General features: G+C 44.1%; 1 protein-coding gene across 4 annotated transcripts in view; it reads left to right on the top strand.

The window, feature by feature from the left end:
- Positions 1–17,243, top strand: part of LOC143497137 (uncharacterized) — a 50,498-nt gene extending 33,255 nt beyond the window's left edge. Inside the window, exons 2-8 of one of the 4 annotated variants that reach the window (XR_013125693.1) lie at positions 13,385–13,465; positions 13,552–13,621; positions 13,765–13,904; positions 14,158–14,224; positions 14,339–14,640; positions 15,855–16,001; positions 17,111–17,243. Coding sequence is in view for 1 of the 4 variants with exons in the window: in XM_076992932.1 (XP_076849047.1) it covers positions 13,385–13,465; positions 13,552–13,621; positions 13,765–13,904; positions 14,158–14,224; positions 14,339–14,640; positions 15,855–15,941 (747 nt within the window). In the remaining 3 variants the exon portion in view is untranslated. Of the gene's footprint in view, positions 1–13,384; positions 13,466–13,551; positions 13,622–13,764; positions 13,905–14,157; positions 14,225–14,338; positions 14,641–15,854; positions 16,852–17,110 lie in introns of those variants that run through there. The other 3 variants (XR_013125694.1, XR_013125695.1, XM_076992932.1) reach the window with 3 other exon arrangements.
- Positions 17,244–19,977: the final 2,734 nt, after the last annotated feature.

Here is a 19,977-nt window from a genome sequence, read left to right on the forward strand (position 1 = left end):
CTCATGTGTAGCTGGAGCTGCTTCTTATAGTTGGAGCTGCTCATGTGTAGCTGGAGCTGCTCATGTGTAGCTGGAGCTGCTCATGTGTGGCTGGAACTGCTTCTTATAGTTGGAGCTGCACATGTGTAGCTGGAGCTGCTCATGTGTAGCTGGAGCTGCTCATGTGTAGCTGGAGCTGCTCATGTGTAGCTGGAGCTGCTCATGTGTAGCTGGAGCTGCTCATGTGTAGCTGGAGCTGCTAATGTGTCGCTGGAGCTGCTCGTCTGTAGCTGGAGCTGCTCGTCTGTAGCTGGAGCTGCTCGTGTGTAGCTGGAGCTGCTCGTGTGTAGCCGGAGCGGCTCGTGTGTAGCCGGAGCGGCTCGTGTGTAGCCGGAGCGGCTCATGTGTAGCCGGAGCTGCTCATGTGTAGTTGGAGCTGATCATGTGTAGCTGGAGCTGATCATGTGTACTTGGAGCTGCTTCTTATAGTTGTAGCTGCTCATGTGTAGCTGGAGCTGTGTCTTATAGTTGGAGCTGCTCATGTGTACCTGGAACTGCTCATGTGTAGCTGAAGCTACTCATGTGTATTTGGAGCTACTCATGTATAATTGGAGCTGCTAATGTGTATCTGGAGCTGCTAATGTGTATCTGGAGCTGCTCATGTGTAGTTGGAGCTGCTCATGTATAATTGGAGCTGCTCATGTGTAGCTGGAACTGCTCATGTGTAACTGCAGCTGCTTCTTATAGTTGGAGCTGCTCATGTGTAGCTGGAGCTGCTCATGTGTAGTTGGAGCTGCTCATGTGTAGCTGGAGCTGCTCATGTGTAGCTGGAGCTGCTCATGTGTAGCTGGAACTCCCCATGTATAGTTCGAGCGGCTCATGTGTAGCTGGAGCGGCTCATGTGTAGCTGGAACTGCTTCTTATAGTTGTAGCTGCTCATGTGTACTTGGAGCTGCTCATGTGTACTTGGAGCTGCTCATGTGTAGTTTGAGCTGCTAATGTGTATCTGGATCTGCATCTTATAGTTCGAGCTGCCCATGTGTAGTTGGAGCTGCCCATGTGTAGTTGGAGCTGCCCATGTGTAGTTGGAGCTGCCCATGTGTAGTTGGAGCTGCTTCTTATAGTTGTAGCTGCTTCTTATAGTTGTAGCTGCTCATGTGTAGCTGGAGCTGCTCATGTGTAGGTGGAACTGCTTCTTATAGTTGGAGCTGCTCATGTGTAGGTGGAACTGCTCATGTGTAGGTGGAACTGCTTCTTATAGTTGGAGCTGCTCATGTGTAGCTGGAGCTGCTTATAGTTGGAGCTGCTCATGTGTAGCTGGAACTGCTAATGTGTCGCTGGAGCTGCTCATGTGTCGTTGGAGCTGCTCGTGTGTAGCTGGAGCTGCTCGTGTGTAGCTGGAGCTGCTCGTGTGTAGTTCGAGCGGCTCGTGTAGTTCGAGCGGCTCGTGTAGTTCGAGCGGCTCGTGTAGTTCGAGCGGCTCGTGTAGTTCGAGCGGCTCATGTGTAGCCGGAGCGGCTCATGTGTAGCCGGAGCTGATCATGTGTAGCCGGAGCTGATCATGTGTAGCTGGAGCTGATCATGTGTACTTGGAGCTGCTTCTTATAGTTGTAGCTGCTCATGTGTAGCTGGAGCTGTGTCTTATAGTTGGAGCTGCTCATGTGTACCTGGAACTGCTCATGTGTAGCTGAATCTACTCATGTGTATTTGGAGCTACTCATGTATAATTGGAGCTGCTAATGTGTATCTGGAGCTGCTCATGTGTAGTTGGAGCTGCTCATGTATAATTGGAGCTGCTCATGTGTAGCTGGAACTGCTCATGTGTAACTGCAGCTGCTTCTTATAGTTGGAGCTGCTCATGTGTAGCTGGAGCTGCTTCTTATAGTTGGAGCTGCTCATGTGTAGCTGGAGCTGCTTCTTATAGTTGGAGCTGCTCATGTGTAGCTGGAGCTGCTTCTTATAGTTGGAGCTGCTCATGTGTAGCTGGAGCTGCTCATGTGTAGCTGGAGCTGCTCATGTGTAGCTGGAGCTGCTCATGTGTAGCTGGAGCTGCTCATGTGTGGCTGGAACTGCTTCTTATAGTTGGAGCTGCTCATGTGTAGCTGGAGCTGCTTCTTATAGTTGGAGCTGCTCATGTGTAGCTGGAGCTGCTCGTCTGTAGCTGGAGCTGCTCGTCTGTAGCTGGAGCGGCTCGTGTGTAGCTGGAGCGGCTCGTGTGTAGCTGGAGCGGCTCGTGTGTAGCTGGAGCGGCTCGTGTGTAACTGCAGCTGCTTCTTATAGTTGGAGCTGCTCATGTGTAGCTGGAGCTGCTTCTTATAGTTGGAGCTGCTCATGTGTAGCTGGAGCTGCTTCTTATAGTTGGAGCTGCTCATGTGTAGCTGGAGCTGCTTCTTATAGTTGGAGCTGCTCATGTGTAGCTGGAGCTGCTTCTAATAGTTGGAGCTGCTCATGTGTAGCTGGAGCTGCTCATGTGTAGCTGGAGCTGCTCATGTGTAGCTGGAGCTAATCATGTATACTTTGAGCTGCTCATGTGTGGCTGGAACTGCTTCTTATAGTTGGAGCTGCACATGTGTAGCTGGAGCTGCTCATGTGTAGCTGGAGCTGCTCATGTGTAGCTGGAGCTAATCATGTATACTTTGAGCTGCTCATGTGTGGCTGGAACTGCTTCTTATAGTTGGAGCTGCTTCTTATAGTTGAAGCTTCTTATAGTTGGAGCTGCTTCTTATAGTTGGAGCTGCTTCTTATAGTTGGAGCTTCTTCTTATAGTTGGAGCTGCTTCTTATAGTTGGAGCTGCTTCTTATAGTTGGAGCCGCTCATGTGTAGTTGGAGCTGCTTCTTATAGTTGGAGCTGCTCATGTGTAGCTGAAGCTGCTTCTTATAGTTGTAGCTGCTTCTTATAGTTGTAGCTGCTTCTTATAGTTGTAGCTGCTCATGTGTAGCTGGAGCTGCTCATGTGTAGGTGGAACTGCTCATGTGTAGGTGGAGCTGCTTCTTATAGTTGGAGCTGCTCATGTGTAGCTGGAACTGCTCATGTGTAGCTGGAATTGCTCATGTGTAGCTGGAGCTGCTTATAGTTGGAGCTGCTCATGTGTCGCTGGAGCTGCTCATGTGTCGTTGGAGCTGCTCATGTGTCGTTGGAGCTGCTCATGTGTCGTTGGAGCTGCTCGTGTGTCGTTGGAGCTGCTCGTGTGTAGTTGGAGCTGCTCGTGTGTTCTTGGAGCTGCCCATGTGTAGCTGGAACTGCCCATGTATAGTTGTAGCTGCTCATGTGTAGCTGGAGCTACTCATGTATAATTGGAACTGCTCATGTGTAGCTGGAGTGGCTCATGTGTATTTGGAGCTGCTAATGTGTATTTGGAGCTGCTAATGTGTAGCTGGAGCTGCTAATGTGTAGCTGGAGCTGCTAATGTGTAGCTGGAGCTGCTAATGTGTAGCTGGAGCTAGGGCTGAACGATTTTGGAAAATAATCTAGTTGCAATTTTTTATCTATAAATTGCGATTGCGATTTAAATTCGCGATTTTTTTCCATTGTTCCACTTCAGGAAACTCTGTTTCGGCATTTTTTATACAGCTCAGATACAGGGTTGGCGCGGGGGGGGGGGGGGGGGGGGGGGTGTGTAAAAAATGGACTAAATTTAAGTATTATTATTATATCGTGATCGATCGATCGCCTGTGGTTAGCGCCAGAGCGAACTACTAACTTTTTAGTCTAAGACGCTCAATGCGTGAGAGTTGGCAACCCTGCAGGTATAGCAACTTGGCTAAAATATGTGCGTGAGGGCATTTGGTAGCGCATATCCAGTGTGTTTAACAAAGCCATGAAGCCGGGATTGTTCACTACATTAACGGAAATCATGTCTTTCACTATGAACTCCGTTACTGCCCGAGTTATTTCAGCGTGCCGCTTCCAATTATATCCATAAGGAGTTACACTTTCAAACGGTTCGGTCAGTGAACCCTGTCTGCTGGACCGCGGTCAAGCTATCCGCGCTTTCGCGATTCATCCGCGCTTTAAATCTTGTTACGCCTATATGCGTGATTTTACGGTATTTCGCTGCTCACCGCATACTAAAGCTGTATAAGCGCAGAGAAACACTTTTGCGTATTTGAAGATGCAGCACTGGTCGTTGGCATTTTAGCCTTACAAATATGAGGCTTTGTGGTGTTTTTTTTTATGCTGAAGAAGGTTTGTAGTGTTTCCTCGCGTCGTAGCGACAGTAGCAAGGCACGTTTTACACAGTACCTGACGATGAGCAGCATATTTTAAAAGCCAAAGTAATTTCACACAACTGATGTGCTGCCCCTCTTTGGTATTAGACTTTCAGTAGTGTCAGCTTCTGTCGAGCCTGAAGCCATTGTGCAACAAGTTAAAGTGCGCTGTGTTAACTTCACTTCTCCACCTCCCTGCCTCCTGCTCAGGTTTGCTCCGTTCGTCCTCGGCTCGGCTCGCTCCCAAGTCACGTGACCAGTTTAAATCGCAGCCTGTGCGATTAGACAATCGCGTTTTTAAAAATCGTGAAATTATCGCAAATGCAATTAATCGTTCAGCCCTAGCTGGAGCTGCTCATGTGTAGCTGGAACTCCTCATGTGTAGCTGGAGTGGCTCATGTATAGTTCATGCGGCTCATGTGTATTTGGAGCTGCTAATGTGTATTTGGAGCTGCTAATGTGTATTTGGAGCTGCTCATGTGTAGCTGGAGCTGCTCATGTGTAGCTGGAGCTGCTCATGTGTAGCTGGAGCTGCTCATGTGTAGCTGGAGCTGCTCATGTGTAGCTGGAGTGGCTCATGTATAGTTGGAGCTGCTAATTTGTATCTGGAGCTGCTAATGTGTATCTGGAGCTGCTCATGTGTAGCTGGAGCTGCTCATGTGTAGCTGGAGCTGCTCATGTGTAGCTGGAGCTGTGTAGCTGGAGCTGCTCATGTGTAGCTGGAGCTGTGTAGCTGGAGCTGCTCATGTGTAGCTGGAGTGGCTCATGTATAGTTCATGCGGCTCATGTGTATTTGGAGCTGCTAATGTGTATTTGGAGCTGCTAATGTGTAGCTGGAGCTGCTTCTTATAGTTGGATCTGCTCATGTGTAGCTGGAGTGGCTCATGTATAGTTCAAGCTGCTCATGTGTATCTGGAGCTGCTCATGTGTAGCTGGAGCTGCTCATGTGTAGCTGGAACTCCTCATGTGTAGCTGGAACTCCTCATGTGTAGCTGGAACTGCTCATGTGTAGCTGGAGCTGCTCATGTGTAGCTGGAGCTGCTCATGTGTAGCTGGAGCTGCTCATGTGTAGCTGGAGCTGCTCATGTGTAGCTGGAGTGGCTCATGTGTAGCTGGAGCTGCTCATGTGTAGCTGGAGCTGCTCATGTGTAGTTCATGCGGCTCATGTGTATTTGGAGCTGCTAATGTGTATCTGGAGCTGCTCATGTGTAGCTGGAGCTGTGTAGCTGGAACTGCTCATGTGTAGCTGGAGTGGCTCCTGTATAGTTCATGCGGCTCATGTGTATTTGGAGCTGCTAATGTGTATTTGGAGCTGCTAATGTGTAGCTGGAGCTGCACATGTGTAGCTGGAGCTGCTCATGTGTAGCTGGAGCTGCTCATGTGTAGCTGGAACTGCTCATGTGTAGCTGGAGCTGCTAATGTGTAGCTGGAACTGCTCATGTGTAGCTGGAGCTGCTAATGTGTAGCTGGAGCTGCTAATGTGTAGCTGGAGCTGCTAATGTGTAGCTGGAGCTGCTTCTTATAGTTGGATCTGCTCATGTGTAGCTGGAGTGGCTCATGTATAGTTCAAGCTGCTCATGTGTATCTGGAGCTGCTCATGTGTAGCTGGAGCTGCTCATGTGTAGCTGGAACTCCTCATGTGTAGCTGGAACTCCTCATGTGTAGCTGGAACTGCTCATGTGTAGCTGGAGCTGCTCATGTGTAGCTGGAGCTGCTCATGTGTAGCTGGAGCTGCTCATGTGTAGCTGGAGCTGCTCATGTGTAGCTGGAGTGGCTCATGTGTAGCTGGAGCTGCTCATGTGTAGTTCATGCGGCTCATGTGTATTTGGAGCTGCTAATGTGTATCTGGAGCTGCTCATGTGTAGCTGGAGCTGCTCATGTGTAGCTGGAGCTGTGTAGCTGGAACTGCTCATGTGTAGCTGGAGTGGCTCCTGTATAGTTCATGCGGCTCATGTGTATTTGGAGCTGCTAATGTGTATTTGGAGCTGCTAATGTGTAGCTGGAGCTGCACATGTGTAGCTGGAGCTGCTCATGTGTAGCTGGAGCTGCTCATGTGTAGCTGGAACTGCTCATGTGTAGCTGGAGCTGCTAATGTGTAGCTGGAGCTGCTAATGTGTAGCTGGAGCTGCTAATGTGTAGCTGGAGCTGCTAATGTGTAGCTGGAGCTGCTCATGTGTAGCTGGAGCTGCTCATGTGTAGCTGGAGCTGCTCATGTGTAGCTGGAGCTGCTCATGTGTAGCTGGAGTGGCTCATGTATAGTTCATGCGGCTCATGTGTATTTGGAGCTGCTAATGTGTATTTGGAGCTGCTAATGTGTATCTGGAGCTGCTAATGTGTAGCTGGAGCTAATCATGTGTAGCTGGAGCTAATCATGTGTAGCTGGAGCTAATCATGTATACTTTGAGCTGCTCATGTGTAGCTGGAGCTGCTCACATGTAGCTGGAACTGTTAATGTGTAGCTGGAGCTGCTTCTTATAGTTGGAGCTGCACATGTGTAGCTGGAGCTGCTCATGTGTAGCTGAAGCTGCTTCTTATAGTTGTAGCTGCTTCTTATAGTTGTAGCTGCTCATGTGTAGCTGGAGCTGCTCATGTGTAGGTGGAACTGCTCATGTGTAGGTGGAACTGCTTCTTATAGCTGGAGCTGCTCATGTGTAGGTGGAACTGCTCATGTGTAGGTGGAACTGCTTCTTATAGTTGGAACTGCTCATGTGTAGCTGGAGCTGCTTATACAGTTGTGATCAAATTTATTCAACCCCCACTGAAATAAAGTGTTTTGGCCAGTTTGACATTGATTTTGATCATTTCAGTCATCTTATTTACAATTATATCAAAGAGGCACTTATAAATTAGACAAACATAACATAATATTTATGATGGAATAACCACAAATGTCTTTACTGTGCTCACATCATTATCAGTTTTATTCAACCCCCTAGTGACATTATTTTTTAGTACTTAGTACAACATCCTTTTCCAGTTATGACAGCTTTCAAGCGTGAAGCATAGCTTGACACAAGTGTCTTGCAGCGACCTATGGGTATCTTAGCCCATTCTTCATGGGCAAAAGCCTCCAGTTCAGTCACATTCTTAGGCTTGCGCACTGCAACTGCCTTCTTTAGGTCCCACCAGAGGTTCTCAATTGGATTTAAGTCTGGTGATTGCGATGGCCACTCTAGAATGTTCCAGCCTTTCATGTTCAACCATGCTCTAGTGGACTTGGATGTGTGCTTCGGATCATTGTCCTGTTGGAAGGTCCAACGTCTCCCAAGCCGCAGGTTTGTGACTGACTCCATCACATTTTCCTCCAAGATCTCCTGGTACTGAAGGGAATTCATGGTACCCTGCACACGTTGAAGCTTTCCTGTAACATTAGAAGCAAAACAGCCCCAAAGCATAATTGACCCCCTGCCGTGCTTCACAGTAGACAAGGTGTTCTTTTGTTCATAAGCCTGGTTCTTCCTCCTCCAAACATAGCACTGGTCCATTGGCCCAAACAGTTCTAATTTAGTTTCATCTGACCACAGTACACTGTTCCAAAACCTTTGTGGCTTGTCCACATGACTTTTGGCATACTGCAGTCGACTTTTCTTGTTCTTTGGAGTCAGCAAGGGGGTGCGTCTGGGCGTTCTGGCATGGAGGTCTTCGTTATGCAGTGCGCGCCTTATTGTCTGAGCTGAAACTTCAGTGCCCACATCTGACAGGTCTTTTTTCAGTTCCTTAGCAGTCACGCGGGGATTTTTCTCCACATTACGCTTCAGGTAGCGCACAGCAGTCGTGGTCAGGATCTTCTTTCTGCCACGACCAGGTAACGTTTCCACTGTGCCCTTTAACTTGAACTTGCGAATGATACTTCCGATAGTGTCTCTTGGAATATTTAACAACTTCGCAATCTTTTTATATCCATTGCCATTCTTGTGAAGAGCAATAACCTCTTCTCTTGTCTTCTGGGACCATTCTCTTGCCTTCACCATACTTGGAAACACACCAGTAGATGTCTAGAAGGAGCTGAGTATCACAGTCCTTTTAAATCTGCCTAATTGGTGCTTATCATGCTTGATTGCTGCTCGTTGACATCCACAGATGTTTTCAATACCTGATGGAAAACACTGGAATGAACCTCTGTTCTTAGGAGTGGTAGTCGTAAAGGGGTTGAATAATTGTGTCAATGAAGAAATCACAAAAAGGCCATTTAATACTTTATGACAAAAAAAATTGATGCTATCTTAGTTGCATTTAGTTCTTTAACAAGTCCTTGTAAGATTTCATTATGAACACAATTACAAATGTGCACTGAATTCCATAAAACCCTTCGCAGCATTGGGGGTTGAATAAATTTGATCACAACTGTATATATATATATATATATATATATATATATATATATATATATATATATATATATATATATATATATATGGCAAGCCGTTCAGGAAAAAACTATATATATAGAATGACTGCTAAGTCTGAATATATGGAATGAAGTCTGAATATATGGAATGAAAGTCTGAATATATGGAATGAAAGTCTGAATATATGGAATGAAACCTGAGAATATGGAACGAAAGTCTGAATATATGGAACAAAAGTCTGAATATATGGAACAAAAGTCTGAATATATGGAATGAAACCTGACGTCACTTGCGCCATTTTATGCTTTCAGTTTGTGTTACCAGGTATGGTGGCAGGCTCGTTTGTTTGGCAGCATTTTGGGTACCCGGCAGAAATGATAAATGGCAAGAGAGTGACTGATAAGACACTGACCATATACAAACATTGTATGAAAATAATGCCGCACACCGCGGCCAATACGAGCACGATACAGAGATATTTACAGCACCACCACAGCTCAGTACTCAGATCAACATATCTCACTTGGTAGCAGGGACAGAACGGCGCTTTGGCAAGTTGAGACAGCAGGATATCGGGAGCAGTGTGGCGATGTTAATATTCTTAAAAATGAACATGGCAGTGTAGTTGCAGCAAATTCAGAAAAATGGAAAAGTCCAGTGAGAAGAGAATGATAACTATAGAAACTAAGCAGGAGATTATTCACCTGCATGAGAAAGGCACTCGTGTAGCCGAACTCGCTCGTCTGTTCGGCCGGAGTACATCCACCATTAGCACTATCCTGAAGCAGAAGGACAACTTTAAAAGTGCAAACACGGCGAAAGGCTTGACGATATTGTCCCAACTTCGGACACCGGTTCATGCCTTTATTAATAAAGAACATGTCTTTTTTTCCACATTTACGCTAGTTTTGTGACTTTTTTAAGGACCGGAACCAATTACAATACTTTACATTGTTAAATTGCTTCCAGAACCGAGCAGTTCGAGATATGAGCACGGGTCTGGAACGGATTAAACTCGTATCTCGAGGTACCACTGTATATAGATTTAAAAATTCAGTTACCCATACTGATATTTCTAGATTCCGTTGATATTCAAGAAATCTACTGTTGTTTATTCCATATTCTGATATAAGTTCCTGAAATGTGACAAAGTTCCCATCTTTAATGACATGTTCTAAATTTTTTATTCCCTTATCATGCTATGATGTGAAATTTAGTACTTTCGTATTCTGACAGATGTCTGGATTGTTCCAAATGGGTGTTAGTTTGCATGGGATGAGTGGAGACTGAGTTAACTTTAGAAATTCCCACCAGGCTGTCAGTGAGGTATTTATATTAAGGCTTTTAAAACAGTCTTGACGCTTAATATTAGAGCTAATGTAAGGTAGGTCTGAGAGTTTTATTTTCTCACAGAATGCTGGTTCTAGGTCCGACCATGGGCTGTCTATTAAGTCATATTTGATCCATTTTAAAATGTACTGTAATCTGTTGGCTAATAATTATAAATATTTGATAGTTCTAAGCCACCATTGAGTTTTGGCTTTTGCAAGGTTTTCAGACTTATTCTTGGTGGCTTGTTTTTCCATAAGAATTTTGAGATGTTTGAGTCTAAGGACTTGGGATTATATTTATTTGGGATTAGTGAGAATAAATAGTTGACTCTTGGTAGAATCATCATTTTAATGGTAGCGATTTTCCCCATGAGTGATATAGGTAAAGCGTTCCAACGTGTGAGATTATCTTCTATTGTTTTTACTAGAGGTATATGATTTAACTGCACTAAGTCTGAAAGTTTAGCGGAGACATGTATGCCTAAGTATCTAATATTACCTGATTGTAGTGGAGTGGTGGTCGTATTCTGAAAACTACAATTTATAGGCAAAACTGTTGATTTACCCCAGTTGATGGAATATTCTGATATAGAAGAGAAGCTGTCTATAAGTTTGATTGTATTCGTAAGAGAAGCTTGTGTGTTCTGTAGGAAAAGTAATACATCATCTGCATAGAGACTTATCTTATGGTTTGTGGTTCCTGTATTAATTCCTGTAATACTTGCATTTTGACGAATTGCTGCTGCTAATGGCTCAATGAAGAGAATGAAAAGTGAGGGTGATAGTGGGCAGCCCTGCCTGGTGCCCCTCTGCAGAGTGAAGCTTTGTGAGGTGATATTGTTTGTCCTAACCTGTGCATTAGGAGAGCTATGTAGGGTTTTGATCCAGTTTATGAAGGATGAGCCAAATCCAAATTTGTGTAGAACTGCTAATAAATATTTCCAGTTTACCCGGTCAAATGCTTTTTCTGCATCTAAAGATACAATGGTAGACTCTAATTTGTTAACTGTGAGGTACTCTATTATGTTTATTAGTCTGCGTGTATTGTTGGCCGATTGTCTACCCTTGATAAAACCTGTTTGGTGTGGATGTATTATAAGTGGGGTGATTTTCTCTAATCTTCTGGCAAGTGTTTTGCAAATCATTTTAAGATCTACATTTATGAGTGAGATGGGGCGATAGCTGGAAGGAAGTGTAGGGTCTTTGCCTGGCTTTAGAAGTACACTGATGTTAGCAGAATTCATGTCTGGGGACAGTACGTGATCATTTTGAATTTGAGTTACCATTCTAAAAAAGGTTGGTTCTAGCACCGACCATAATTCTTTGTAGAATTCTACCGGAAATCCATCTGGTCCTGGAGCTTTGTTATTTGGTAGCTGCTGTAGGGCTTCATGTAATTCAGGTAGAGCAAGTGGTGAATCCAGTGCATCAACTTGTTCGTTTTCCAGCTTTGGGAGATTTATATTATTAATAAATTCTTCAATAGCTGAATCAGATGGACTAATCTGTGATGCATATAAAGCTTTATAAAACTCTTTAAAAGCTTTATTTATTTGTTGTGGGTCGTGAATAATGTTACCTGTTGAGTTCTTAATAGAAGAGATAGTTGTTTTTTCCTTATTAAGTTTTAACGGATTAGCAAGGAATTTTCCGGATTTATTGCCATGTTCAAAATTCTGCCAACGCAGTCTTTGCAGTAAAAATTGTGTCTTTTTATCTGTTATTTCATTTAATTCCAGTTTGAGTTACCTCAGCTTGTCCAGTGTGTGTTCTTGTGGTGAGGCAGCATGGGCAACTTCTAAACATTTATATTTTTTCTTCCAGTTCTAATACCTTTGTTTTTTCTTTATTTTTCTTATGTGTGAAGTAGGATATTATTTTCCCCCGCATTACTGCCTTCCCTGCTTCCCAAAGAACACACGGTGAGGTTCCTGGTAGATCGTTATATTCTAAATATGTTGCCCATTCTTTTTTGAAATAATTAATGAAATCTTGTTCTTTAAGTAATGATGTATTTAATCTCCAGTTCCTCGTTGCTGGTGTGGTTCTTTTCTGTGTCAAAGAGAGAGAGACTGGTGCATGATCACTGATAGTGATAGGATAAATATGGGTGTCTGTGACATCTGTCATAATGGAATTGCTAACTAAGAAGTTGTCTAAACGAGAATGTGAGTGGTGTACTGCCGAAAAGAAGGTGTAATCACAGAGAGTGGGGTGATGTGAACGCCACGCATCAGAGAACCCAAAATCGTTCATATATTGTTTTAGGGTGTCTATAGCCTGCCAGTTCCTTTGACTCACTGCTGTACTGAGCTGTACTGCTGCAGTGAAAATATTGTGAAAAAAGGAGGGGTCGTCAACATTTGGCTCGTTTACGTGCGATATGAGGGCATGTCGCGCGAAGACTTTTTGTTCTGTAAACCACTACCAACACGAACTACAGTAGAACTACATTATAACGTGTGTAATGAGCAGGGTTGCCTACTCTCACGCATTGAGCGTGAGACACACACATTTGACCGTCTTCACACGCTCTCACGCCACACATCCGATTTCTCACGCTGAAAAAAAATCTAGTTTATTTACCTCTAATCCACATATATGATTCAATGAGTTACTAGTTCGCTCTGGCGCCAACCACCGGCGATCGATCGATCGCGATACACGATATAATACTTAATTCGTGTCGTCCTACCCCCCCTCGTAACAACTTTCGTTCGACGACCCCCCAGCAGGATCTCTGGGGGGGTGGTACGTGGCGCAAACACCAAGTTGAAGCTGCGCGCGGCTTATAAATCCCCACGAGACGTCACTGTGGATTAAATCAAAAATTCCATTTACTAGCTAAATGTCCATTAATACACATTGAGGCAATGGTAGCAAATGTTTAGGTCAGGAGTGGCCAACCCGCGACTCTTTGCTTGGTTTCATGCGGCTCTTAGGATAAAGGTTAACAGATGAAAGGTTAGGCCTATTAATAAAGAAGTTAAGATGAAATGACTTGATTTGAATGATTTGAAATGAATAATTTGAGTTAGAACATGCAATTTGAAGAATAGCTGAGGTGAACTATATTCTGCTTTTGAGCATATAGAGGTTGATGACCATAACTCAAACTGTAAAACAAACTCCCATTTGTTTACTATAGACCAGGGCTATTCAATTACCCCCTTTGACTGGCCCACCCCACGACTGACCCAGCCTAAGCCGTAAAAACGCATTTAAATCATATTTGTTGTGAGAGTTTTAAAAATTCCCACCCTTCCTTTTTTTAATTGAACGCACGGCTCCCGGTATCCTAGCAATAGGCCTATAGCAGTCCAGGGTTTTGAGACTGCTCGGGCACAAAAGACGGCTCATTATTTTAACTCAACAAATTCTCTGTAGTGTAACGTGGAGAGTATATTTCTTCAATTTTGTGGTTTAGTGCCATATGTTCATATTAATGTGCTGTCATTCATATTTTAGCGTGGTCACTGTTAATTGATTTAAGTGCAAAACCTCTTATAAACCAGAACTCGCAGATGATGAACTCTCAACAGCAGCTGCAGTTCCCCATCTCCGAGGACGCTGCCTACTTCCTTCCAGCTGGACAGGTAATGCTAATGATAGTGTTCAACGTGAATTTAAAAACACCTTGTTACCTTTCCAAGCTGAAATGATTAGTGTGTGTGTGTCGTAGTACTACCCTCAGTATGTGTCCTTGGCCCAGCAGTTCCCTGTGGTCTATCCTGACTGGAGCTCTGCATACGGTGAGGAGAGGCTCTTAACTCAACATAGATTTTGTTAAATGTTAAATGGCCAGTGTAAATGAAGGAGAAAAAAAGACTTCTTTTCCCTCTCCACATTGGGGTGGAGCCTAAGGTGTTATCTGATTGTGCCTTGTTTCCTCCAGGTGTGCCGTATTACCCTACGCAGGCCCAGTACCAGTCTTCAGGGCCAACTACACCCATCATATTGAGCCCTGCCCTGCAGCAGCAGGCCCCACCCCCTCAGTATGCCCTGCCCCAACAGCGCAGGAGAGAGTGCCAGCAGGTGAGGAGCTGGAAAGGTTGCCTGCTTGAACTTGGTCTCACTCCCAAAAACCATGTCCCACAGATTAGAATACCAGACCCCAAACAGGGTGGATGTGATGTCACGGAAGAGATTATGTCCGGGGCAAGAAACGCATCTACGCCCACACCCATTCAGCTGAGCTCAATACGAAAGGCCTATGTATATGCTTACATTACGTTAAAATGTTTGTAATTGCTCCAAATTTGACAACGTTCCCCACTCTTTTCCTCAGACTGTGGTCGCAGTCCAGACCGATGATGAAAGCACGCCACCTACAGCTACTGTAGTGATTCCACCCGGTAAGTGTGTTTTCTTAATGTTATTGTATCATGTTGTTGTATTTTATTAACTTGGAAACCGAATTGAAATTGCACCTTGTTCAGATGACCATGGGAAACCTGTGTCTATGCCAGCAGCTGCCTCAACCCCCCCGCCTCCATCTAAGGTGCCCGAGCTGGTGGTTCCTTCAAAACTGACAACGGAGCCTAACCTGTCCCAGGGTCTCCAACTGGCCTCACCACTGAGCACAGTGCCTGTTGGACAAGACTCCGATTTCGGAGTGTCTGCCTCCCCGCCACCTCCTCTGACGGACCTTCCTCCAGCAGACATCCCTGCTCTTGAGCCCAAGATGGGTGAGAGTATGGATGTGCCATTGCTACCTGAAGCAGTGCCCCAAGCAGAGAAGGAGCCTGTTGAGGCCCCTTTGGAGCCAGAGGTATGTGCTACTTCTGCTGATGGGCCGAAAGCTGAAAACATCTACATTTGGCAAATGTCTATCAAAAGCCAAAACTGCAGTCGCTGCCATTGCTATTCGACCAGTTTCCATAGTTGAACATGTACAAGGGGTTTGACGAGATCTCGTGACACAAGATCTCACGAGATTACAATGTAGCGATATTTCTCGTTGAGCTTGATTCTGTTGAGTAGTATGAACTTTTACGAGGGATCTGGCAACATAGCAGCAATGACGGTGAGTGCGACAGCTCTCAGCTGAAGAGGTCGTTTATAGCTTGTAATGCATCTTACGAGTTAAAGAGGATAGTAGCAGCCAGTGTAATGTCATGTCGGAGTTGGAGGAAATTCAGATAGAAGATGCTCCCGCTACTTTTAAGTCGTATGTCTGGCTGCATTTTGGGTTCTGAATTGAAACAATAAACGGTAGAGCAGTGACAGACATCATTACCTGGAGCAGCAAGCCATAATCGCAGCAGCTCTTACCAGCCCAGAGATAAAAACAAAAATGCCTGAACCATTTAAACACTGGGTAGCTCTGATTTTAGAGATGCTGAAGACCTCGTGAAACTTTGAAGATGGCCACCACTGTCTTATGTGAGGAGAAGAACCCGACAGTGTCTGTCATTGATCCACTGTCGAACATGATGGAACAGAGCATGACACCAAATGATGGCAAAGCAAACACAAAGACGCAAAGAGTGCAATCCTCACTAATATTTAAGGCAGATATAGTGGGGATGTATACAACTCTGTATTGTTTTTGAAGAAATTGTTTTTGGGACAGTCTCTGTTTGCATTAATGAGTCTTAAGAGACTCTGTCATACAGGAGAGAAACTTGACTTTGCCAAAACTATTTTTCCAGATATATTTGTCATCTTTGAAGTTTTAAAAAAATATATTTCTAAAAAAGTCTCGTCTCGTTATCGTGAACCCAATATCGTGTCTCGTCTTTTGAGATGAGTGCCACACTTTGGACACTCCTGCTTTAAAGGCACATGGAAATGGACATTCTACATTGTAGAGCATCATTGGATTTGCTCTAGAGTCTAGATTGTTTACTAGCCATGCTGGTGTTGTTGGTTTATGCTAGTTTCACTTGGAGCTGTTGGTTACACCCTTAGTTTGAATTATAGGGGACTTAGTTGAGCTGATTGTCTTAATTAAGATTGCCCCCCCCTTAATCACATCACCAGTGTCTCGTTCAGCGACGACATCCAGCTGAACAAGGCCGAGAAGGCGTGGAGGCCCTCAATGAAGAAGGTGCGCGCCCACATGGCTGAAGCTGACGAGGAGAACCTCGAGGTGGCCAAGACCCTGGACCTGCTGTGACATGTGCCAAGGTTATAATAGTTTTGGATTTTTCATTATAGTTTAGTTTTTATTTCATTGTGACTTTTTTTCTACTAATTCAGTTAGTTTTAATTAGTTTTTAGAGCATGTTTGCTAGTTTTTATTAGTTTTAATAATTTTTTAAAGCTTAGTTTTAGTTTAGTTTTCATTAGTTCTAGTATTAGTTTTAGTTTTTTTATACTTTGGGTTATTTGTCAGGTGCAGGATTCAAAAAGTCCAAAGTAAATATTGTGTAATAAAAACTCATCAAAAGATACCATTTTAAAAAATGCATTCAATTACTGTTGAACAACCAACAGTCCACAAAATAGAAGCCTTAAGTGCAAAATGTGTAATATTGCTGCTGAAAATTGCCAGACTAAGACAGACAGGAACATAGGAGCGTAACCCTATTTTGTTTCGTGTGAAAAGCCAAACTTTTTGAAGGCAATCGAGTCACACAGTCGTGTTGACGTCCAGTCTCAACACATTAACTAGTGCATCCGCCCGCTTGCGGTTTTTCTGCATATTAACTAACCAGCAGCTATTTGATCAATGATGAAAACGGTCCATTATGGTTCTCCTTCCCGGTGCTACCTAGCCGGGATGGTGCTTCTTTTTCGGCAGAGCTACTCGGAGGCTAGCTTGTCAAGGTACTAGCAGTTTGCCCTCTTGTGTGAACTTTGAGATTTTTTTCTCTTGAGAACTACTCCATATATTTTATCACCTGTTTCCACTACAAGACATGTAGTCTTTCTCGTAGTCATATTTAAAAAATCCCACATAGGACTCGCCGTTTTCTCCCAACTTTTGTTGTCGTAATTTTGCAGCTAGCATGGCGAGCAGGAGCTCTAAACAAGAGACGTGACGGACCAACGATATCATATCAGTCCACAAGACTTATAAATAAACTGACAAACACGAAAACGAAGGGTATCCTATCTATAATTTCAGTACGTTTTAGTTAGTTTTCTAAACATGTAATATAGTTATAGTTAGTTATGGTTCTTTTTTTTATTACCGTTATTATTTATTTCAGTTAACGAAACAGTTTTTTCAATATTAGTTTTCGTTTTTTCGTTCGTTTTCGTTAACGATTATAACCTTGACGTGTGCGCAGCATCCTGAATAAGCTCACGCCACAGATGTTCCAGCCACTGATGAAGCAGCTGACGGAGCTGAGCATGGACACGGAGGAGCGGCTGAAGGGAGTTGTATACGAGATATACGAGAAGGCCATCTCTGAGCCCAAGTTCTCCATGACTTATGCTAAATTGTATCGCTGCCTGATTATGGTGAGTGTGCACATGCCCATGCGTGAATGGCCAGTTCCATTTGCATTTGCAGTTCCATAAATTTGCACACGTCAGAAATCAAAATTTGCACCCTGGCTACATTCATCTGTGTTAATGTTGCTAGTCATGAAAAAACCTCTTATTCACTTGTGCTTGTTGCTTGCTCTTCATGGTACCCAGCTGAAAGTGCCCACCTCTGATAAGTCAGGAGGCACAGTGAATTTTGGAAGGCTGCTGCTCAATTGCTGCCAGAAGGAGTTTGCGAAGGACAAGGACAGCAACGAGCGCAAGCAGAAGGAGCTGGAAGCTGCATCAGAGGTGCGACAGTCTCACCATCTTGATAGTGCACCTTCCCTCCAAGTGCACATCATTGGATGTGTATTGTTAGAGTGAAGTCCAGTCGTTTTAGTTGTGTTAAATGTGCCGTATATCCGGGCCTCGTCTCGTGTTAACGCCAACCCCCGATATTTCCCGCCAGGATGAGGAGCGTCAGCGCCTGATCGAGGAGCTGGACGCCATGAAGGACGAGGCCCGCCACCGTTCCCTCGGTAACATCAAGTTTATCGGGGAGCTGTTTAAGGTAGAGATGCTGTCGGAGCTTATATTGCATGACTGTATAGTCAAGCTGCTCCAGAAGAGCCACAGCGAGGAAAGACTAGTGTCTCTGCATCCTACTCTCCACCATTGGCAAGGACATCGAGAAGGCCAAGGTATCATGCGCTTATGTTCCTCCTACCTGGCTGTTAACTCTTGGCGGTAGTTTTTACCAGGCGGTAGCCACAAGCATGCTAACGAGAGTCTTGTTTTTGACTAATCAGCCCAAAATGGACCACTATTGCAGCTACATAAGCAAAATAATAAACGCGAGGAAGACCTCATTGAGGATCCGCTGCAAACTGCAAGATGTCCTGGACCTCAGACAGGTAAGTGTTAAACACCCATCCGTTGGACTTCTTCAGTGTCTCTACAAATGTTTCCTTGCTTTCATTAATTTATACTCGAATGCTTACTGTACAAGTATAGTTTATAGAACAGCCGTTGACCAGCTTCAGTATTTGAGTGTGGAGGTTTCATTGCTAGTCATGCAGAGGTGGTTGGACTGCTTTCCTTTTGCACGTTTGCTTTTCTTAATTGCCCATCCTGACAAGGTGGCTGCCGTGTTGAATGCATTTTGAAAGCGCTCCTCTCTTTCCAACTACGGTAGAATAACTGGGTGCCCCGGAGGGGTGACCAGGGCCCCAAGACCATCGTCGAGATCCACAAAGAGGCAAACTTGGAGGAGCAGAGGGAACAGATCAAGGTACCTGAGCAGCTCCTGTCTAAGAAGGACTCCAGTCGGGCATGTCAGTCGCAACGGGGCCCACCCGTCCGGAGGCCGCATCACCCAACCTCAGGAAGATGCCTGGAATCCAGTGCCCATCATTACCAAGACCAGGGTCTCGGCGGGTCCTTAAAAAGGCTTAAATAAAAGATTTTTAAGGTCTTTAAATGTATTGAATTACATTCTTTTTTGAAGAGTGGCATTAAATTTCATCTAAGCGGAGTGAAAAAGTTATTAATGTCCAAAAAGACAAAAAATATTTTTCATTCTACTTCTACAGTGCAAGTCCCAGTCTAACCACACAGTAAAAAATAAGCATGGTTGGACTAGTATAACACGGGTAAATCAGCCAGAGTTTCAAATTAAATTCAAATACCAATTAAAACAGTAGTATTTTGAACCCGTGACTGTTCTTCTATAAAAACATTCACATACACACAGTAGCGCCATTCACTCTAGTTCTCTTGCCAAGTGCATGTGTGCCATGTCTTGCTATTTGTTATCCATCTTAAAATCAATTTATTTACTTAGAAAACCAAGGGCTGATGCAGGAATACCCTCAACTTGGTGATGTCGCCTTAAAGATTCTCCTACCTTTTGCTTCGACATATTTGTAGAAATATTGCCATATTTGAGGCAAGGTTCTCAAAAATGACCATTCAAAAGTAAATACTGCAATCATGCACAAATGATTTGATGATTTGAGGCTGTGTTTATCAGACATTGTGCTAATAATTTGCAAGGCAAAGCAGGTCTCACATTAACATGGACTACCTGAAAGCTTTGGAGGGGCCCAGCTTGAGAATTCATGTTTTTGCCATGGTAATGGTCTTAATTTTTATTCTTGGAGGTCTTAAGTCATTAAATTTGTAGGTCAACAATGTGCAGATACTCTGCAAGACGCGGCCCATCGACATTGACATTGCCTGCAGGACATAAGAATTTGGCTGTCCAATAATTTTTTTAAATGGAATGATGGCCAAACAGAGGCTATTATTTTTGATCATCCAGACAGTGTTACACCAAATGCTAAACATCTGGAGCCTTTATTAATAAATACTCAAAGCTACGTCAGGAATCTCGGCGTTCTCTTTGATTCCACACTTATATTTGATAAACAGATAAACTGTTTATAAAAGTTAGTGCCAGTTTCTATCAGCTAAGGAAAATCTCTAAGCTCAAATGTATTTTAACTTTTAAAGATATGGAAACAGTTGTTCGTGCTTTTATTACATCAGGCTTGATTACTGTAATTCTCTGTATTTGGGTATCAACCAATCAGCTCTGTCATGCCTTCAGCTTGTTCAAAACGCAGCAGCTAGGCTCCTGACTGGAACTAAGAAAAGGGAGCATATTTCTCCAGTGTTGGCC

The sequence above is a fragment of the Brachyhypopomus gauderio genome, unplaced genomic scaffold (genome assembly GCF_052324685.1).
Source record: "Brachyhypopomus gauderio isolate BG-103 unplaced genomic scaffold, BGAUD_0.2 sc100, whole genome shotgun sequence".
NCBI classification, from domain to species: domain Eukaryota; kingdom Metazoa; phylum Chordata; class Actinopteri; order Gymnotiformes; family Hypopomidae; genus Brachyhypopomus; species Brachyhypopomus gauderio.